Source organism: Argiope bruennichi, chromosome 3 (assembly GCF_947563725.1).
Source record: "Argiope bruennichi chromosome 3, qqArgBrue1.1, whole genome shotgun sequence".
Lineage (NCBI taxonomy): Eukaryota > Metazoa > Arthropoda > Arachnida > Araneae > Araneidae > Argiope > Argiope bruennichi.
In genome coordinates, this window is record NC_079153.1 from 6,694,812 (window position 1) to 6,719,018 (window position 24,207).

Below are 24,207 nucleotides of genomic sequence, written 5' to 3' on the forward strand. Positions count from 1 at the left end.
AATTTTAAACTTCTAAATTTCACATTCACCATAGTAATTAACTTTAAAACTTATCTGAAATCTTGCACAATTTTATATTTGCACTCATATATTATTTAAATCATGGAAGATTCAATATATCAAACAATTTCATCTTGCTTATAAAGAGAATGAAAATAAATTGTTTTTTATCGTTTTTCATTCCATATGATTTTATTTTCTGAATAAAACATTTTAATTATAATGTGATATACGTTTTAGTTATATATTTAGATTAATTCAGTATATTTTATGTTTTAGTTATTAAAATATCATGATACTCATTTTCTAAATGGTATACTTCTATTTCACACATCTATTTATTTTTCTCATTGTATATTTTTAAATCTTAGATTCAAATATGTCTTCACACAGAATTAATATTTAATAATTTGTGTTTCTTATGAAACATTTAAAATATAGTATTTTTTTATGAAAAAAATTGATTATTTTTGTAAACTTTTAATTGTTTAATTATTTGTAGGGCCTTCAATAAATAACAAAAACAATAAATAAATATTATGTTTCTTATGTTTATATTTCTGATTTAAAAAAAACATTTAGAATTCGATAGCTAATAGAACCTTACTGAATTCTAATTGCTTTTTCCGATTATACTTGGCGATAAAATCTTAATAAAATATTTTGTAGCATTTGTGATATAAGTGTTTTTTTATACACTAAAAATATTAAGGATATTTCCACTATGTTTTCTACTTTAATTCTTGGTTTATTTTTCATTCATTAATGAGCTTGCAGAAGAAAGTTTTATTAAAGAAGGGAAATAATTCTATTTTAATCGCAATTTTAATTTAAAAATTAAAAACGAATTTAGACGAAAAAGAAATTAAACGGGATTCATATTTCTTACAAAATATTTGGCTTCAGAATATCGAAATCATACATTAATGAAGAACGTTATTTATATTTTTGAAATTGAATAAAATTATATACTTAGAAATATGCATGTGATATATTTTTTAATTATATTTGAAAGACCACAGGTGATTGAACTAAGACATGGATGGCGAACCATTGGTACAAGTTCCATTGATGGCACGCGACATAATATTTTGGACACGCCGCTGATCAAAACAGTTTGCATTTTAATTCAAAATAACAAAGTTCACTATGATATATTATGAACAAACGCGAGTGTTCCCATTCCATTTAAAAAAGGGCAAAGGGCACGGCTGTTAAAAATTCGCTTGCTGAGAAAGAAGTTGATTTGAAAATAATTGTATCAGTAACTGATAGTGCTCCAAATATGGTGGGGGAAAAAATGGCTTCATTAGTTTATTTCAAACAAATGTAGGACATTGATTCTTGAATTCGAAACTTCACTGCCTTATTCACCAACGAGTCTTGTGTTCGAAGAGTGATTTTACATCTCTTGATAAGGTAATGGCGTTTGTCACAAAAATAATCAACCGCATATAGTCGCAAGCTTTAAATAAACGGAAGTTTGAGGTTTTGTTGGATGAAGTGAACTAGGTGTGTAATGGCTTACTAATGTATAATAATGTTCGCTGGTTGAATCGCGGGAATGTACTTCAAGGATTTGTTGACTACTTGGAAGAAATCAGACTGTTTCTGAAAAATGAGGGGGAAATTCAAAATATTCACAGTTGTTGGATGTTATGTGGCTCTCAAAATTGATGTTTTTAAAAGACATATGCCAATATTTCAATGAATTGAACGTAAAGCTTCAAGGTACAAATAAAAAAAAATTATCGTCATGATGAATCTCATTCGCGCTTTTGACGCTGGATTCAATGTTTTAGGAGCAATATTATTTTAAAAAAAACTACAAGTTTTACCTAAATTTGAAAAAAATATGTATATTAAAGATTTATATGTACATAAGAAACCAGACGAAGTAAAAGTTATTGAAGAATTTGTTTCCGTAATTGATTCGTCAATTAAGAAATTTCATCCAGATTTTCTCAGTTCAAATATTTATCGGAACCGCTCAAGTTTATTATGTACCCTGCTTGATGTGACTTCATTTGATCAATTCGATTAGTTGAAAATTGAAGAATTTGAAATGCAATAGATTGATTTCCAGTCTAATTCAATATGGATTCAAAAATTTATTCGAACAAGGAAAAAGTTGGAATTGATTGAAACAGAAATATTAACAAGCAATATAAATAAATATGCCAGTAACGAAATTTTGGAAACATGGAATTCCATTCCAGACACATTTAACAGTTTGGAGAAGCTGGCTCATGTTATTTTAACCATATTTTCATCTACCTACGCCTGCAAGTATTTATTCTCAGAGATGAATAACATTAAAAACTCTCTTAGAAGCCGTTTGGCAGATGACTCCAATTCAGCATGCATTCTGCGAAAAGTAACATCTTGCGATCCTAATATAAGTTATAAGTAGTCATCTAATCTCCAACAAAAGAAGTCACACTACTATTACTTTAATTTGAATTACACGTATAACTAAAACATTTACTATTATACAGTGCAAAATGTATTTTTTCGTAGTAATAAAAGAGTTGTTAGTATTTAGTTTTATTATTTTCCCAATAATCACAAGTAAAAATTATTTCAAGGCACATCTATACCTCATGAAACATTTCTTTAGAAAAAATGGCAAATTGATCCATAAAGGTTCGCCCCCCCCCCCTGAACTAAGCTAAGATTAAGTTTTATTTTTCTTTCCATTTGAACAGTGAGAATATTTAACTTTCAATTTTTATTATGTAGATATATGTAGTTTAGTGATTTTTTTTTCTCGTAAGTTTACTTTTATTCTTCGAGATATCGGATTTTTTTATTATCTTTATAGAGAGTGGGACTGACAAACAAAATGCCTCGTATATAATACAAATCATACAATTTTCCATACGATATTTTGACACGTAACTCATGGATAAAAGCTTTCAACCTGTTTATTTTATTTATTCTTTAGTTTCATCTTTTACTATATTTTCTCGGGTTTTCTTTTTTAATTATCGGAAGGAATAGAGAAACTTCTTTAGGATTACTGACTTCCGTAAAAAAGAGTTATGAATTATTCTTATAATGGAAAGAATTGAGGACTTCAATGAATGTTGATATTTGCTACAGTTTCAATTGTTGCGAAACTAATTTTTCTAGATAATTATTATTTTTTGCAGAAGAAAAAGACATATTTAAATTTATTTGGAATAAAGATACACCAGAAGAATTGTTCTTAGGTTCTATAATTCAATACATATATTATATGGTATCCTTAGATTCTATAAATCACTATAAATATTATGTATGGTCATATTTTTCCGTTCATATTATGAAAAATTTAAAAATAAATTAAAGACCGGTTTAATATCTGAAAACAATTAATTTAAAATATTTTATGATATATAACTAGTTATTTAGTTACTTTATAAAGATGAACTTATGAAGTTACTATATCAGCTAAATTAAACTCTTTTTTGGTTGATAATTTAATAATCATTGTAATTTTTGTTACTATTTTATATGGAATAAAAATTTTAATTCATTTTATCACTTTTCTCTACTAAATTAATTAATTTCATAAATTCCTTTAGAATCATGCAGTTCGGATTTTAATTTTTAGTATATAAATATCACTTCATACAAATTTTAATTTTTATAACCTCATAACCTCATATAATAACCTCATTTGTATGAAGAACTGAAATTTTAAATTTCAAACGCAAGGAAAGTGGATATTAACTTTTTAAAAATAAAATAAAATTCCAGTTGTAATATTATTTTCGGCATATTTCAATGAAATTAATATTATTTTCCTTCCTACATTTGTTTACTTATTTTTATTTTTATACAAATTGAGATATGTGGAAAACCTCTTGCCCATTTACAATAAGATAAGGTTCTTTTAAATAGTTAAGAATAATTCCTTATACCTTCATATATCAAAATAATTTCTTTTTCACAGAAAGTTCACATTCTTTGTATCTTGATATAACTTTATATCTTTTAAAGACGGACAAAGAATATATTTAAAGTACAAAATACACTGCTTTCATTAATTTTCATACAGAACTTTAAAAATGGGTTCATAACAAATAAGTGATGTAATTCAGACTATATTTTTAATTTAAAATAGTAAACTTATACATTAGTAAATAAATATAATTTCCTGACTATAATTCACACAATACAATGTAATTTAAATTTTTTAGTCTCGTCCCATTGACTTAAAACAATTTACAGATTTTTCGCTGCAAATTTTTCTGCACTTTATTCTTCTTAGGCTTTTTACTGCACTTGATGTTACCTATAAATATTCCTTTGGAAAATTAGAAAATAATATGAATTAACTTTTTTCTATAAAACGAAAACGTCTGCATTTTAATGCTCTAAAATATTATTGATTGTGTATTGATTTAAAATATTATTCAAAACTTTAAAAAATGAATTAATATTGACAATAAAAATCGAAATAATTTACAAAATTCATGTGAATTAACTATTTTCAATTACTTCACCAATTAATCTCAGTCTGGGGCAGACTTGAGAGTAAGTGGCATGTGTCTAATTACTACCAACTTTCGACTGTGAGGACGATTTTTATCACGAGGAGTTATCAACAAATTTCACTTAGGTTCTGATCCCTTTAAAATATGTGGGTGAAAAATCTACCTGAAATTTATCTGTTGACAAGCAACATCTTAGTATTTTATTGACCTCTTTTGAATTCCTTTTTTTTTTTTTTTTTTTCTCGCGGAGCTGCATTTGCTGCTATTTGTTTCTATGTATAAAATATTCGTTTTCTTATGCCTTACTTTCCATTAAAATGTATTCAAGTTATTTTAATTCATTCTGAGTTTGCAGAATAGAAAAAAAAGCTTAATACAAGAAATCAGAAGCAAATTCCCCAGAAACATGCCCGCAAAATGTTTCTAATTTCATCACGATATTCATAGATTTCAGAGTTTTGTCGTTTTTCATAGCAGTGACTATGCTATATAGTGAATATATTAATGCTTAAAAGTGAAAACAAATGTAGAATATATGTCTTTTGTTTATCTCATCTCACTCAAGGATCGAGTCCACGACTTCTTATACATTCATTTACTCCAGCCTTCATGACTAAGAAAACACATTAGGGAAAATTACTTTTCACTTTGATTCAAATGCCTCACCTTACTCTTAAATAAATTATTTTTCTCCTATGTTTAAGCATATATCCCGTACAAAGTTTCCGCATATATCCAGGAGAAAGTTTACGCATATATCCCGTACAAATAACCTATAATGGAAATAAGGAATATGATTGAAAGGTATTGTATTCTTTATAAAGATAGATATTGAAAAAATCGGAATTTTGGAAGAGTTCATATTTTTTTTTATTTTGGCGTTTATACGCTTCATAATACATTAAATAAATATATTTTATCAATAAAATTCAGAGTATAAACAGCATAAATAGCATAACAAAAGAAATGCTAAACTATCGATTCATTTTTAGATTGTTATATATCAAGTCTAGACAAGTTAAAAGTTTAGATTGTTATATTGTCTATCCTCAAATATGTATTATTTTTGTTTCAATAAATAAGTAATAAATGTGGATTATAATATTAACATTTTTCATTCCTTGTGAAGAATTCATTTTATTGATAAATAGGAAACACTGTCTGGCAAAGATAAAATATTTCATAATTATTTCCAGCCAGAAAATCTATTAAATCAACGTCAATAAAGGAACGAGATGCATTGTTTTTAATATAGTCATTTAATCCCTTGAAAACAGATAGTTTTAAAACAGCTCAGTCTGCGAGTAAATTAACCATAGAATGCACTGCCACTTTCTAAATTTGCTGAAGCGTTTTTTACATCCCTTAATCTCTTTGAAAGAGATAAGGTGAAAACAAACGAGTTTTGAATTACACAAGATTTACATTTAAGAACCTGTCATATTTCTCCGTCTAATTACCATTACTTAGCTGTCTTCTCTTCTATCTCTTCCTCTTACAAATGGAAAATTTTTGAATCAATAATTATCATTAATGTGAAACCGCAAAATGGATAATGGAAATTGTTATTCCCTTTCTTCTATCTGGATTCTTTCTTTTTTTTCGAGCTTTAATATAAAGTAGAAATAATTTCAATTTTTAATACCGGGTGAGATAATAACTAATGAAATCAATCGAGCTTTCTTAAAAGATTTAGAAACGAATGCTTTTTTTTTTGTTAGTAGTCAAAGGTACAATTTAATTCGAATAAAATGATAAGTATAGATAATTAGTAGAAGGATCTTTTTACTGATATTTTCATAACGGGATTCTCAAATGGTTTGATTCTGATAAGTGGGTACAAATGGTAACATATTTTTCATTCCTGGGAAATGTGAGTGGCTAATTGAAGTTATTATTTGCCATTAATTATTTCTTTGTTTATGCTTTTTTCCCCTTACTCATTATGTTTCATTAGCCTCATTGCAAATCAAATCGATACATTTTCCATTACGCCTAACTACCACTCTATACCATCCATTTTTATTTGTCTTTTCAGAAATCTTTCCTTTGTATAATTTGACAGATTTTATATTAAAAAATTGATTTCGAAAAATGATGGAAGAACATGAAATATTATACAGATAACTTCATATATTTCGATATATATTTTTGGTATATTTATTTTCTATATCAATAAGATTGACATGAAAATATTTAATTGTTATTTAGTACATTTCAGCTTGTAATTCTTTATTTTGTTTTATCATTAAAATATCACTATATAGAATTTTTATATAGCTAAACACATTTTGATATAGAATATAAGAGCATGGTAAATTTTAACAATCGATGCACAGTTACAATACAGTGATAAATATTATTATAGTATGTTTTACATAATTACGCAATATGTCCACTCAAATCGAAGACAATAAGTTAATTTCGAAATATTAGAAATATGCAAGTTCCTCCTGTTAGAAAAATATTTAAATGAGGTGAAATATTATTTTATGTTGTTTGAGTCAGTGAAATGCTGGAAAAAATTTTAAAACTAGATTTGTACATAGTCATATGAGTTACTTTTGGAAAAACAGTTTTGCTATTAGTTTAACGCTCCTTATTTTTAAAAACTTTGAATTTCCTTTGTCTAGGAATAAATTCAATGTTCCTCCTTAAATGAATCAAACTTAGTCGCAAATAAAGGATACATTAAATTAACTATTAGAATAATATTTTATTAGAATGTTGGATTTCTTTCGATTATTTATTTTAGAATTTTAGAAAGTACCGAAGCGCTTCAAAGAAAATTTTACATCTTCAGTTATTTGGCCAAAAAATAAAAAGATTATTTTAATTTGGACATCCATCTTCAACAATTAATGACTTTAAATTCTTTAAATTTTATGGCTCTTTTTTCTGCACCATTTAGAGATTATAATGTAAAATCTATTTCTCTTAGAGATTTCTCAACAACTATAAAAATTAGATTTCGAAATTGTTTCGGAATTATATATTTTTTCGTACTCAAGCAATATAAAAACAATTCACTACTTAAATTAATTAATTTTAAGTAAACTCTAATTGTATTATGCTAAGAAATTTTCTATTACTCTACAATGACAGTGAATACCCTGCAAAACTGGACTAAAATATCATAAATTAAAAAAAATGATATCCAATATGTAACGCTATGTGTAAATTGTATGTAGAAGCAAAATATCTCTGAATGTTTAAAATAGCTAATTTGAGGTAAAAAGAATGGGAAAACAGTCCCATTATAAAAAAGACATTTAATCTGATAACTATGGTTAGTCGATTGCTAGGAAAATGTTTATCAATGAAATTCTTTTTTGATGAATGCGAATTTACCAAAAAAACAGCTAAGCAAATATTACACGTTCTATGGAAAGCACTATTTCATCTCTCCTGTTATGATATAATATCATTTATATTTTTCGTTCAAGAAATGAGTAAATAATTTCGAAGAAAATACTATATATTATCAAAGACAAATGGATCCTAAAAATGGCTATGCATTTTCAAAGAATAACCTACTACATACTAAATGTTTTTAAGCGTTTTTTTTTTCAATATTCTTTTCAAAAATCCTTACTTGTTATTTTAATGATTATAATTTTGCGATTACTTTACCGTAGAGAAAAATCCTCATCACTTAAAGTGATAAAAATAATTAATTAATTTTATGTGTCTTACAAATTAATTATGTATAATTTTTGGACATTAATTTTTGAATTTATTTCATATCCTAATATAAAGCGTTGGGGATGTTCAAGTAATTCTTGTTAAATATCTTCGAAAATTTTGGAAATTAACGCTTGTTTTCAAGGAACTTTTGCTTTCATGTGCTATATAAAGTATATATTACAATGAAACGTTCATTTTGCTGAGGTTAACATATTTCATTTAATTTAATAACTCTAATATCTTAAATAATATTTCTTATAAATGACATATCTCTCATTTCTTCTTATTTCAGAAGATTATTCTTTACACTATGCAAATATTAATATTCTTCCGTTTTATATACAAAATTTGTAAAAGGAAAAATCAGAATTTTATGTTTTTATCTTAAAATTTCATAATCGTATCTATAGAAATATATAAAATTTTCTTGAGAAGAAATAGTCGACTAGTAAAAAAAAAAAAAAAAAAAAAAAAAAAATTAAGGCCTGATAATATTTAAAGTGTAAAAATGTATAATGCGTACTTTTAAGTTATGGCCATTTTTCAATAAAATAAATCCATTGGGAAAAAACATGAATATATTTTCAAATCTAATAAAAATAACAGGAAATAAACTGAAAAGATTTACTTTGTGAAATGAAATAAGAAAATAACATTTAAGGGAAATGAAATAAGAAATAACATTACTGAAAAAAATCTAAAATCAATATTTGAAAAATATTTTTTTTTTCGATTTAAAATGTTTTCAGTACATATATCTCTATATAGAGAGAGAGATAGGTTTCTTTTGACTGTTAGTTTTATATATGAAATCCTTTGGTGAATATAGAATTAGTGGTTACATTTACACAATATATTGATATTTTTACACCATTGTTTTCTTTAAAGATATTCATATATATTTATAGATATATTAACTGCATATTGTTCTATTATTGTTGCATATTCAAACTATTATTATAAGAATGATATTCATTCCCATTTTACTCATTAATTCATCAATTATAATTTCAAGCTGAAATAGCAATGTTTTCTTGTTGCTTTTAAAGATTTTTTTTCTTATTCAATAAAATTAAATCATCTCTATGAAAAGAATGAAAGTTTTCACAAATCTTTCCTCTCGGAAATTCCATTAAATTTGCCTCACTAAAGGGACGCGATTCGTCTTTAATTAAGACCAAGACTCCCAATTTATTATTAAAAGCAAATAGATTTGAAAATAATATTACACATCACTATTTAAGATTTTTTTAATACACTTTAATGCACTTTTCATGTCAGCTAATTTCGTTTCATAAGAGAAAGGATCAAGGAAATGAGTCTTAATATGTGATATATTTGAAATTCAGAAAACCAATGACACATCCCGTTTTAACCACAGTATTTCTCTGTCTCTCTTTTGAATAAATGGAAAATTCTCTAATCAGTACATGCACATTAAGACTCCATCAAATGCATCAATAAAAGAGACAATGGAAGAAATTTGAAGATTTGCTCTATAAATGTTTCATTTTTTTAAAAAAAAAATCTTACTATGAGCTTTAAAGTACACTAATTTTTAATATTGAGCAAATTGAATCTATTGAAATCATTCAAACTTTCGAGTTTTATTAATGGAAGCTTTTCGTTTAGTGATAAATGAATTAAATAATAGGCATTAGTAATGGATATATATATACAATTCTTTTTCCCTTGAAGCAAACATGATTTTACTATTAATTTTTCTGATTATTTTATTATATTAAAAATATCGACTCATTCTACTAATATAAATGAATGCGGGTCGTTAAATGAAATAAAAAATTCTTGTTTATTATTTGTAAAAGAATGGTTCTTTAAAGTAACCCATCGACATTTCTTTTTAAATTTTTGTTTACACAAGTGAAGATTCCTGATATCGTGCTTTGGAAAAAGGAACTGCAGTATGACATATATTTATTGGAAGTTCGATTACAAAAGCAGGAAGTCATATGCCCTCATAAAAGCATTCAAAGAAGGATTAGATAACTAGGATATTTTAAACTTTGCTACTGCTAAAAAACTGCTCCACTTCCGCAAACATTTTTTTAAAGATCATTTAAAGTTTGAAATTATAAATATTTTGCGAAAACATGATAACACTGAAAAACATAAAGGCGTTATCTTCCATAACTTGAGATTCAATTTGTTGGATAATATAAATCACTTGAAAATTCTGACTGATAAAATGATAGCATTATAGATAGGAAATGTTTTTTATTTTAATCAATAAACACATGTGATCTACAAGAAGATAAAGAAAGGCTTAAGTTCAACTACCTTATAATGTAACATGATGTGATATATATCTGATAATTTTTTATAGAATAATATATATCTGATAATATTTTAATTTTCAAACAAATTATGACAAGAAACGTATAATTTCGCATTGTGCCCTAAAATCTAGAAGAAATTAATTCAATAAATGAACAAAATTATTTTTCAATTACATATACATCTTTTTTATTGTGAAAGTAAGCCAAAGTTATCACTAATTAATTTTTAGGATTAGACCAACAAGACCACAAAGTGAATAAAAATGTTATTCACCGACCTTTTTTTCTACATATTCTCTGAGAAAAGAAGGTAAAGAGCTGGGTCACCTACTGGGTCACTCATTGCGTGTAACGTTGCAAAGAGATAGCCAGATAATCAATATTTAATTGATACTGCTTCTGTGATGTAACAACACTATATCCATATTGTAAGGAGAGTCTCTTTTCCACTCAGCACATGAATTGGATGACTGCACTGCACCCTATTCTTGGTATAATAATACTAATAGTATCATTATTTAACATCACTCATGTTGTCTGGGGAATGCATAGTATTACAAACCCTATGTATTCCCCAAAAAATTTCCATTTAGATTTTCCTCGTTTGCCCGATTTAGTTGCAGACAACGTTTATTTACTTACATACGCCTCTTCCTTGTGTATTTTCTTTATTCTTGAACTTAAGGTATCTGTTTTCCTACGAAGACAAATTTTTCAAAAATCCCGCTTATGAGCTATTTAAGTTCCTTTTCTGATTCAATGGGATTGTAAATAATTAAAAATATTGATCAGGAAATTCTTTGCTTTTTAAGATTCTGTAAAATGTGACAAGTCAGGGAAAAAAATAGTGAATATTGCAACAATGAGCAAAACACTCAACAAAAAAGAATCTATTGTAGATATTCCAATTATATTTATACACTACATACTTACAGCTGTGGTGAAGGGAATGAATGAACTAGATTCTTTGAAATATATGCAATTTCAAAAATATTATAGCTAATCAAGTATTTCTGTTAAAAATTTCACAAAATGCGTTGTTGAAAACTACATTAGGCAGATCTAAAACAAAACCTATTCACTTCAAAGTTATATCCCTAATTCATTGTCTTTGAAATACTTAAGGTAACATATAAAGAAACTTTCAAGGCAAAATATTAATAAGTTTTTAAAATGTTTTGCGTATGAAATTTTTACGAAATTCAAGTTTTTCAAAAAATTCATCTAAAGTTTTCATTTATCTTGTACTAAAAATTCCTTGTAAACATAAACGAAAGCAGATATAACTGTCAATCCTTTCAACATAAAAATGACTCAAAACGTATTCTAATACGCGTGCTTGCTGATGAAACATATTATAAAATAGATTATAATTCAGAGAAATATGTATTTATTTGATAAAATGCTGAAAAACATTCAACTTCCGTTGGTACTTTCGGTTTCATTATCAGCTATAGTGGTTTATAAAAAAGTCACATCTCTAGGTTTCTATTTATCGTAGAATCAAAACAAATACATATTTAAAATAAAACAATAAAAAAATTATGAATTTTGACCAAAATCTGCCTTTTAAACGTAGACAGATACCTTAAAAAATTTCCCATTTGCGACCAACTAGTGAATTGCGAATTCATTTGCGACCAACAAATGAATTCGGAATTCATTTTATTTCATAAGCTTCTGAACTTGATTTTAACTGCACTTCGAATCTAAATTTCTTTTAAAAAAATTCATCATTTACTTAAAATAACAAGAATTATACTGAAATAATTATTTGTCGTTTAGTGATAATATTGACATAAACATAAAAGGAATAATAGAACTATCTAGCAAAAAAAAGCAAATTTATTGATTCGATGTAACCCGTAACATCAGAAACAGAAAGTTTATCAACAATTGTGTTACTCAAAATTTCAGCAATTTTCTGGAATAATTTTATAGAGTTTTAGAGAAACATCAAAAAATGCCTAGAACACTCCATAAATGAACATTTTGAAATGAAATGGCAATTTTTGCATTGAACTACTAAAATAGGGATTCAAATCACAGACCAGCTGAATAACAGTCCTAATGCTCTATCAATTGAATTATGAAGACTACTGAAATTAAATTCCTTCCTGATTTTCTGCTTCATTAATAAAAGAACTATAAAAATGAATGAGGGGTTGTCCATGTTTTATTATCTAAAATATACTTAATCAATTTAGTTTTGGATTCGGTCCCAAAGTTTAAGCAAGAACAGTGTTGTACCGCCCTCCGCTCAATTGAAATCAAGTCGCTCTGGAGCCGAATTTGTTCGAACCTCTTCAACCTTATTGGAACTTCAACTGAAGTTAGCTGGGCTTCGATGATATAAAAAGAAAGGATGAGGCGAGAGAAAAGATTGGTTTTTGCTCAGTGTGATGGCCTAATCCTGAACTCTTAATATTTAGCGATTTTAAATTAGTTTTTTGAAAACCCCAGAGATTTTAAAATGTTAAACTTGTTTTTAATTTATGTTTAATTTTAATTGTGTCTATGTCTGTGAATAAATGTCTTGTGTGTTTTTAAAACTATGAAAACTTTCTTTCTCAAGACATTACAGTGTATGCAATGCTAATCATTAGAAACTATTATTCCATTAAAGTTCTGAAGTAAAAATAAAGTTATAAACTAGACTAATTATTATCATTATTGAAAGATAAAAAGTAGTCATTGCTAATAACTTCATGAAATTAGTAATGACATTATAAAAATATACGTTGTAAATTTTTATAGTACCTTTTACTTCAATTAAATAGCTCTCATCAAAAACCTCTAAGAAAAATGTAATTCGAAGTTTTATTTTAAATATAATAGATACATTTTGTGAAACTTATGAATCTTATTATAAAATTCTATAATAAATCCATTTTTCTTACTGATTCTAATATAAAAAATATAAGTATTAACTAGAAAAATTACTTAGAAGGTGATTTCTCTTATTAATATTAGATAAGAAAAATTGCAACTAAGTAGACCTTTTACGCAACGGAATATGAATGTACTTAATTTCTGATATAATTAATTCGATAACGACAAATAACATATTCTAGGGATAGTGTAAAGCAAATTTCTTCTAGAACATATATCAAGATGCAAAACGTCTATCCGAATCGTATTCTATACAAACAGGACAAGAAATAGCTGCCCTATGCAAGCAGATAATAGATCCTGATATGTAACAAAAACAACATCTTATCATTGTTTTACTAAAAGCATAAGCTCTCTGTTTTCATATCCATTCCCTAAAAAAGTTCAAGTCCCATTAATGATAAGACCTTGAACCTGGTAAAGGAATGTCAGAATGGGGAGCATTTGCGCGAAAACATGTCACAAACAAGAGTCTGGATGCTTTCCGTTGTAAGCAGCCATTTCTCTTGTGCCACCTCAATTTGTTGCACGTGAGAAAATTGAAGTAAGAACCACTCAGAAGGATGTCACAATATTTCTTCTCGGCTTTCCTGCAAGACGTTCTGTTTTTTTTATTATTATTTATTCTAGAGCAAAGACAAGTGTGGGAAATGTTTAAATTACTCGGAAAATAAATAATTGCTAAAGGGTTTCTGTCTAGACTTATTGTCTAGCCTTATCTATACCTTATTTGTTTATATTGATTGTTTTGCAATGAATTGTCTTTATTTAATAAATAGTTTGTAATAGTAATAATTTTTTTCTGTAATATCTTGGTACGGTCTAGTCACGTTCGTATATAATCAAGACTATCATTCAAGGATTTGCAATAAATGAAAAGTGTGTGAAATCCGGAAAAAGTGTCCTGTAACATTTAAGGTAAAAGCTTGTTTTTATTTTCTATGTTTGTTTATATCTCCTATCTCCAATAAGTTATTTTCTCAAAGTGTTTACAAGGGAAATTGGCACATACCTGTAGATCTCAGAATTAGTAGAATTTGAATTAATATAAGATAAATTTGTTGCAATTTAAATAACCTCCATATGTAGTTTATTGCTATAACGTACAGAATTCTATTTTTCACTAATGTTGATGAAGAATAAAACCTAAAGATGAAACCCACGATCTCCTTCCCAGAATTTATGCCCCTCGCTCATGCTATGTGCTTAGGCCACGTGTGGCTAAATAATATTTTTTTTTTAATTAAATTTTTAACAGCCTTAGTTTGCTTCAAAGGAAAGCTTAATGTTGTTATTATTTATTTTTTGGCCAAACCTATTCTAAAGTGAACATAGTTGTTTTAGTACGTCAATTTATTTAGAAAATTCGACGGATTTTATCACATTCTCCATATGTGACTGGCTATTTTCTTGCAATTTTTTTTGCCCTTATTATTTCATGTTATTTTAAAATATGAATAATATTAATTCATCCATCGGAAAGATTGATCGTAATAAATTTCATTTAAATTGTTATGTATAGTATTCTTCAATTTTAATAGTTTCATTAGCAAGGTATTTTTAAATTTTAGACTGTAGTGTACATTTGAGCTTGCTACTTAAGAAATCAAAAATTGTAGTATCACGGTTATGGACTAATACTTCTTTAGTTATAGATTTGAGATATCGTAAATATTCAACTAACTCAGTAAAAATTTTGCTAAACGAAATTTCCCCTTAAAAATTTCCGAAAAAAATGTGAGTTATTCTGCATTAAAGTTTCGTGTGCAATATTAAATTTTAATTAAAATATATTTATCTAAGATAAATCATGTTTATTGAATTAATTAAAAATTAGATTGCACTAAAATGTTAAAGGAAAAGTTAAAGATAACTATGTGATTATATATAAAATTATATTAAAAACGAAGAATATTCATTTATTCCAAAAAGTCAATAATGTTTCTTCTTTGCTTGCTTCTGAAATTAAAACTGAACAGCAATTAGTTCAAAACTAACTAGAAAAAGTAAAAAAATAATTTTAAGCAGTAGTTTTCACCACATATGGAACAAAATTTCGTTTCATCAATGAAAAATGAACACCTTAAATATTTATGTTAAATATTTTGATAATGAAATGCAACTAAAATATTTTATTAATGAAAACAATTATAACTTTATTACAGTAAGAAAAGAATTGTATTTAATTCAATTTGGGAATACCTTATAAAAAGTTTCAATTTAGAGGAGAGGCATCACATTTCAACAAAATTAACAAACCAATATTTCTGGATGTGGTAATTTTAACTTCCAAAGGTATAAATATAATTTCTGTAGGATTCTGAAATTTCGCTTAAAGTTTAATAAACAGATTTTAAAATTAAAATATTACCGTATAGCCGATCCAAATTCTTCATATGCTTCTTCCAAAGACTATACGTGCTATAATTCTAGTTTGACGTTTCATTTTCAAGTCGGAAAGTATCAGGAACAACAAACACTCAAAACACAATCAAAGATTTACTTTTATTCATGAAAAAATAAACATAAATTATTTTAAATTTTAATCAATGGATAATTTGTTACTTTTGAAGATAAAATATTTAAAAAAATGAAACTTTTGATCTTGAATACATATATGTAAGGGCTTTAAAGGCGTTATATAAAATATCATTATTTCATTGTATAAATTATCATTATTTCATTGTATAAATTATCATTATTTCATTGCATAAATTATCATTATTTCATTGTATAAATTATCATTATTTCATTGTATAAATTATCATTATTTCATTGCATAAATTATCATTATTTCATTGTATATCATTATTTCATTATTTCATTGTATCGTTTCCAAAATATTACGAAAATATCTTATCAAAGGTTATTAAGATATCAGTCTGATAAGATGCATTGTTAAGTTTCATATCTCAATTTTTCAGGTTTCAACTAACTTATTAAGCAACAGATATACTACCAATAGAATTTGAAACATTATTGAAAACGGTAAGTATTTTCATTTTTATTTTTGCTAAACAATTTATCCAAATTAACATTGTAAATTCTGAGAAATGAAAGATATCATTTTGTTAAGGCAGAATATTCGGAAATGCGTTCTTAATTTGTGCATATTTATATCCATTCACCTTTTTACTGCAAGAGTCCTTGCCAAAACAAATTATGTATTATTAAGAAAATGAACGTAAAAGAAAAAAAAAATTAATCTTGAGCAGATTTTAAGTAAAAATTTACTTAAATGATTCCAATCAAAATAATGAAGACCCTGCGAATATCTATGAATTTCAGTTTCATAAAATGAATGCCGAGTACTTGTTAGTGCAGAAATTCACTTATTATTCAAATAAATTCAGCTTCTCCTGAATTTTTGCGTCCGCTCTTAATGAATGAAAAATATTTTGTTTGTCTAATTATACATATTTAATGCTTTGAATCTAAATGCTTATATATAATTTTTATAATAATAGATTTACTTTTATGTGATAATATTATATATAAATATAAATTTCATATTTATTATATATAAATATATTTTTATAAATGTTATATATATATTTTAATTTTATAAAATATATTTTTATTTTATAAAATTAATTATTATGTATATACTACTTATTATTACTTATTATGTATAATTAGTTCATTATACATATTTTCAATATATACATTTACTATACAATACTATACTATATACAATTTATACATATTTTTTTATTATTTTATGAAAATGAAATTTTCATAATTTGTTTTTTAAGAGAGACATTTGCGTTTGAGAGTTTTTTGCATTTTTCTTTTTTGCAATGTTGAATTTCATTAATGAATTAATGATTTTAGTAAAAATCAGTACAGTTATTCATATTCCTTTAAAAATTGTCACTGTATTGTAGTATTTCAATTAATGAAGAATAACAAAATTTTATTATCAAAAAATGAATTAAGTCTTTTTACTGCATCTTAAAAATGTCAGAAATAATTGAAATGGTATGTATAAAACACTTTTAAATCAACACATGTATTTAATAGAATATATTTTACATTAATCTAATTTTCCTTATAAAATAATATTGCATTTCATTTATTTATATTAAATTTAATACATTCATTTTTTATTTTTCAAAAAATTTCATAATTTTTTATACTTAAGAAGAAATAAAACTGCCTAAAAATAAGCTGTTGCAAAAATTATGATCTCAATCTGTTAACTAATAGTAAAGTTGTAAGATTTGGCAAATTTATGAAATTACTTTAATATTCATCTTTAAATTATGAACATTTAGAAATCGCAAAAAAAGAGCTTCTTAAAAAGTCAATCTCTCCCTTCTTTTCTAAAATTCTTGGCAAAGCAATTTTGTAGCTTCTCACCATTACCCGTCAGTTGTTTATTTTTTATTTTTCTGAATTATTCTGAATATTTGTAAAACACATGCAAAAGAATAGGAGAATAAAAATATATCCTTACTAATTGGGGGGAGGGAATTATTACTTCATTCTTAAAGATAAAATGTTGTGGTTCAATAAGTACCAGTGCACAAGCAGGAATTAATTCCATTTTTAGAGTAATTGTACTGCTATGAGGAAAATGTTGTTCGCACAACTTGAATGTATATATTAATATTCATTATCATATAATGACGCATACTATTTTATACATTCATTATCATAAAATAAATTTATTTTTACTCGTAGCATAATATGATCAAAACTGTTACATACTAGTTATCATATCGTATTTTTTTATAAGGCAGTTCTTATAAAGCAATTATATCATGTGAAAATAATAATCATCTGTTTCCTTTATAGTGTGAAGTTATTTATGTTCTTGATAAGGTTTGACCATCTACTAAACTAAACAACGTTTCCTTTTTAAAGCAATTGTATTCATTTGAATGTTTATTTATTATTCTCTAATGCTTTCATTTGATATTTCCGTCATATTTTCGCAACAAAGTTTACTTTAAATATTCATAGATTAATTTTAAAGAAGGTAGATAAAACAAACTGGAAATTTTTAAATGGTCTAAATAATTCATATGACTAAAATGTCTAAACTCTTTTTGAAATTCTTGAGCAATATACAATGAACTGTTTAGCAAATTCAAATATTTTTCATAATACTTATTAATAATTTTTTTAGAAATTCTTGCTAATATTAATATTTTTTGCATATAGAAAAACATCCCCATGGCTTTAAAAAATAAAACAAGCATCATTAAAAGTTTATACAATTTTAGTCCGTAAATGAAAAATCACACTTTGCGAGAAATTGCTTCAGATTTTACAACAACCAATCTCTGAATGATGCATTAAAGCATTTTTTTTATCTTGTAGCAAGAGACATGCTTCCATTTTCATATTAGTTTCTAATAAAAGCATTTAATCATAACATAGGTTAATTCTTCATTGCTAACAAGACAAATGGTTCATTTCATGAAGAAACTTTCTATACCTTTTGTAAGAAAAAGATTAATAAATATTATAGATATCTCTGCATTACCTTTATGCTGATAACATTTTTTTTTTGAAAAAAAGGAAATAAGAGATAATGTTGATATTAGGAAAATATTTTAAATCATGTCATATTTTTTTAGATCAATGGCGAAATCGGTCAAGAAAATAGCAGTGGTGGGAGGTGGTTTCGCTGGGATGTGTTCAGTTACTTGCTTAAAAGAAGAAGGTGGTTTTGAACCAGTGTGCTTCGAGAAAACATCCAATCCAGGAGGAACGTGGTATTACAGGGAAGAAGTTGAAATTGGAGTTCCTTCCATCATGCCCACTACTATTATCAACCACAGCAAAGAAATGGGCGCTCTGAGCACATATCCACCTCCAAAAGAGAACAACAATTTCATGAGACACTCAGAGCTCTATGATTATGCAATAAATTATTTCAAGTCCAATGATGTTCTGAAGCATGTTCAGTGCAACATGGAAGTGATAAGTGTGAAAAAAGCACCTGATTACGAAGAAACAGGTAGATGGGTCGTTACTGTAAAGAATACAGAATCAAGTGAAGAAACCACTGATACTTACGATGGCGTAATGGTTTGTGTAGGGCATGTAAACAGACCAAACATGCCATCATATCCTGGTCAGGATTTATTCAAAGGAAAAATCTTGCATACACACAGCCTGAAAGGAGTTGAGTCATATCGAGACAAAACGGTGGTTGTTGTAGGCATGGGTTGCTCAGGATTGGATGCAGCCGTGGAGACAAGTAATGTTGCAAAACAAGTAAGTATTCCTGAAATTTTACATTTCTTTCGCGCTCAAACATTGCTATAATATCTAAAATAATTTTTAATTTTCCTTTTTCTTACTTAATAATGTTCGTAAATAAAGTTAGAAGGAATCATACAGGAACAATGGCTTTACATTGTTAATAAAATTCATTACAAAGATTAAAGAACAAAATGTTAGAATAGAGATTAAAAAATATGTTTTTGTACCATTATGTCAGGTTAGTTTCATGTGTTAACAAAATCAATAATTTGTTTTGAAAATATCTAAAAGGAGTTGCTTTACAGCCAGAATAAATCGCATGGCATTCCCAAAAAATAGTTACAAAAGAGTGGGTTTTTTTTTTAAATTTAGCATTTTTATTTAATTTAGCATCTATCGTGTGAACATTGATGTTTTGCTCATTCATTCTGGTAAAATTATATACCCGAGAAAGGAATTTGCATTTTAAACGTGCGGTTTCCAACCGGTTGAAACCAAAATATGAAACAAGGCTGTAGTCAGAAAATCACATACCAAATTTCCTATATTTAAGTCATTACGGTTTTGAGTAATCGCTTTTACATATTTCTGAAAGTACAAATAGATAGAAAATCAATCCCTGGGCGGATGATTTGACTCCAAATTTAAATCTTAAAATCTACACTTAAAATGGTAAATCCATGAACCTAATTTTGCTTATATAAGTCGTTATTTATGCTCGTCCTAAATATGTGCATTATATTTTATTCCTTTAACTCTTTTCGTTTTATAGTTGCTTTGTTAAATTGTAATCAAACAGCCAGACAGATAGACTTCCTCAGAATGAATTTCTCTCCAATTTTGAATAAATTTTACAAAATTGGTTGAAAGATCATATATGAAATTTCATCAATCAAATTCAGAACACTTTTGAGTTATCTTTATCAGAAACGGACAAATGGTCTGACAGATAGACAGATATAATGCCAATAATGTATTTTTGGGACTCAAGTAAATCGAAAATGTGGAGTTTAATCAAAATCTCAAATTTGATTTTTTTTAACAATTACATGCTTTTTTTATGATTCGTATTCTATAAAATAAAAAGATGTTTAAGAAAATGAACACTCAGTATTTTTGAGATATTTTAGTTGCATAAAATGTTTAGATATTCTGATGAGATTTGCTGTACCTAATCATAATGAGATTGTATATAGTCGTATGTTACTGTGTCCAATCGTAATACAACAAAAGAATTACTCAAACATCAGTCGGAAGTATAAAAAAAAAGAGTTTAAGCCATAAAATTCATTTTCTAATATACCGACAAATTTCATAGTTAGAATATTTTTATTCTTTTAGATGAGTGTAAAAAAACATTTCATTCACTTACAATTATTCGCTATAGGAGCTTATTTTTTTCTTTATACTATCCGATTCTAGAAAACCCAAAGCATTTTCATACATTTAGGTATTTTAGTTGATGAATGCTATTGGATCTATGTGTCTAATTATAGTAGCTATGGAAATAAATGCGTTTTGCATTTTTTTTGCCGGGGGGTGGTGAGTGGGTACCTTGTTTATATGAATAGGGTACAACTGTAGTTATATATGCACCGTATATATTGTTTGTATGCTCATATCGTAATTTCTGAAGCAATAAGATAAATTAATAACTTTAGATGTAAAGTATAAATTTAGTTTATATAAAAAGAATGCATTCCCCCTTAAAAAGGTACTTAATATTTTCAAATTGTTAATTATTTTCCATTGCTCTATATTTGTAAATATTTTGGTTTATACGTGTTCTTTGTTTTTAATATCTGGTTCAAATCCGATAGATGGATGAGATAATGATAAGCATGAAGCAATAAAATAAAATTATTTCTTTTTATTGGATGTATAATTTCCAGAAAAATAGATTTATATATTTAAATATTTAGAGAAAAATTCTAAAAAAATAAATGACATCTTATAACAGTACATAAAGAATTTTAACCAAAGAAATTTAAGTATTAATTCAAATTTGTATTGAAATCTTAAATTTAATATACTTATATGTTATTAGATTTAGAATTTAAATATGCTGCTTCGCATCAAAATAATGCATTTAAAAACACTCAGTTTTCGCTTAATGCTTAAAACCTTATATGAATTATGCTTTCAGGTATACGTTAGTACTCGTTCTGGAGCTCATGTCTTTCAGCGCGTTGGACCTCATGGATATCCTTACGATTATACATTAGCAAGAAGATACATTTTTTCTCTTTTTGACATATTTCCTGCATCTTTTATTAGTTGGCTTTTAGAATGCTTATTCATGGATCCTCAATTCAACCAAAGATTATACACTGTCCAACCCAAGCACCACCTATTATCCAAAGATCCCGTTATTAATGACCATCTAGCATCAAAATTACTTTCCGGTTTGGTGAAGCAGGAGCGTGACATCGAGCGCTTCACGGAAGATGGTGTCATTTTTGAAGGAGATGATGAAGTCACCAAGGCGGATGCTGTTATCATGGCTACTGGATATACATGGAAATTTCCGTTTTTGGAAGACGATGTTATAGTTAAGGAAGAAGGCAGGATTAATCTTTACAAATGCATGTTTCCAACTCAACTAGAGCATGGAACGCTGGTACTGATCGGGTTTATTCTTCCCTATGGGCCAGGTTTCCCTCTTGGAGAGTTGCAATGCCGTTGGGCAACTCAGGTGCTGGCGGGCAACTGCAAATTGCCATCCAAAGAGGAAATGCTCAAGGACGTCATAGACAGACAAGCGTATAATGTGAAGAGATATTTGCCAAGTGAGAAAATGTCACTGAGAGTTGATTTCCTTCCCTATTGTGATGATATAGCCTCAGAGTTTGGAGCAAAACCCAATTTTGTTAAAATGTTTTTCACAGATCCAAAGCTGTTTTTCAAATTAGTATTCGGACCCACCCTCTCGTATCAGTACAGACTCCAAGGCCCTCATGCTTGGGATGGTGCCAGAGAAGCTATTATGACGAGTGAGGATAGAGTTTTATACCCGTTAAATAAGGGAAATTTAAAAGAAACCCATGAAAATATGCTGGTGACTTTTATAAAGAAAATCCTGAGAATGATCTTTTTTTGAATCATCTTTATCTTTGAAGGAAGATAAATCTTTCAAATTTTTTAAGTTCCATTATTTGAAATCCTAATAATAAAAACTTTTTTTATTATTTTGATTATAAGGAAACGGACATCGCAACACACACACACACACACACACACACACACACACACACACACACACATATATATATATATATATATATATATATATATATATATATATATATATATATATATATATATATATATATATATATATATATATATATATATATATATATATATAATTCGATAAAACTATCATTTGCGAAATGGTCTAAATACTTCTAATTATAGAGGCCTCAAAAGAAGTTTCTTAAAAATTGAATTTCTTATTTTTCTGTATGTCCACTAGCTGATATGAAATAAGGTACTTATTTCATATGCGAAGATTATTGTATTCGTCATGAATTGTGTTGTTATATTTTTATACTGAAATAAAGGTGTAGAATCTATGCTTGATCTTTTTGTAACATATATAATATAAATTTTGTTACATAAACACCCGATGCTATTGTTTAGATGTGTGTGTGTTTTTTTTAATACGGAAATTGTTATTGTGTTTGGTAAATGTGTAATTGCTTACTACCATAATGATTCAGAAGTTAGTATCCAGATTGTTAAAATTAGTTTGGCAATTGAAATGATATAAAATCAGAGTGCTTAAAAATTAAAACAATAGTGAATATATAAAAGAAAATAAAGAACTTCAATTTATTTTAGTAATCATTCGTATAATTTTTTCAAATTCCAATAATAATTAGAAAAAAAATTAAAATTTGCAAATTTATAGAAAATAAAATCTTTTATGATTGATTTTTGCGTATATATTTACCTGTTTATTTATGTATAATAAGTGCTCTACACCACTAAAATTTTTTTGAATATGTTGAATCGTTGAATCTTTTTCCTTCAGCGTTTCACAAACATTCAATTCAGAAAAGTTTGAATACACGAACATATTTGTAGAGACAAAATCTTTCCAAATATCATTCGATATTAAAAAGCCTTGAAAAAATATCATTGAAATAATAATATTTATTTTCATGCGTATAAAGAATTCAACGTAATCGAAAAAATGATATTAGGATTTTTTTGAGAACATGGTGTTATGGAAACATCTTGTTATGTACAGCATGGTGTTAGTGAAGAATATAGCTTATAAACGTAATAGGAAAGAGAAATGAAATTTGTCATATCACTTTTGTATTAAAACTCAAGTTAAATGAAATTTAGAACGAAATTAGTATTTAAAAAGTATTTCTATTCCTCTATTAATGTGGAGATTTGATTTATAATTCAAAAACACAACAAACAATATAAATGAAATTTAGTATACAGTTTTTCAATTGAGTTATAAGCATCTATCATAATTCAAAACCGTCTTTGAAACTTTTTTTTGTCCATCTGTCTATTCATGCATATGTGAGCAAGATAACTGAGAATTGTAAAAAATAAAGAATGAATTTGAAAACATGCTCTTTACATCTTAATTAGGGATTTACGAG

General features: G+C 26.6%; 2 protein-coding genes across 2 annotated transcripts in view; one reads left to right on the forward strand and one right to left on the reverse strand.

Annotated features, from left to right (window-relative positions):
* Nucleotides 1–15,813, reverse strand: part of LOC129963088 (flavin-containing monooxygenase 5-like) — a 115,026-nt gene extending 99,213 nt beyond the window's left edge. The window contains exon 1 of the mRNA XM_056077131.1: nucleotides 15,732–15,813. The gene's annotated coding sequence lies outside the window, so the exon portion shown is untranslated. The remainder of the gene's footprint in view (nucleotides 1–15,731) is intronic.
* LOC129963086 (dimethylaniline monooxygenase [N-oxide-forming] 2-like) lies at nucleotides 14,183–22,836 on the forward strand. Its single transcript, XM_056077128.1, has 4 exons — nucleotides 14,183–14,278; nucleotides 16,285–16,348; nucleotides 18,949–19,591; nucleotides 21,726–22,836. Exons 3-4 carry the CDS (start codon nucleotides 18,953–18,955, stop codon nucleotides 22,677–22,679), a joined length of 1,593 nt encoding a protein of 530 aa, XP_055933103.1. The 5' UTR covers nucleotides 14,183–14,278; nucleotides 16,285–16,348; nucleotides 18,949–18,952; the 3' UTR covers nucleotides 22,680–22,836.
* The last annotated feature ends 1,371 nt before the right edge of the window (nucleotides 22,837–24,207 follow it).

Excerpts from the sequence above, each read along its gene's own strand:
- LOC129963086 (XM_056077128.1), top strand. The coding sequence starts at position 18,953 with ATGGCGAAATCGGTCAAGAAAATAGCAGTGGTGGGAGGTGGTTTCGCT. Across the intron at positions 19,592-21,725 it reads CAAGTAATGTTGCAAAACAA|GTATACGTTAGTACTCGTTC; the intron begins GTAAGTATTCCT and ends TTATGCTTTCAG.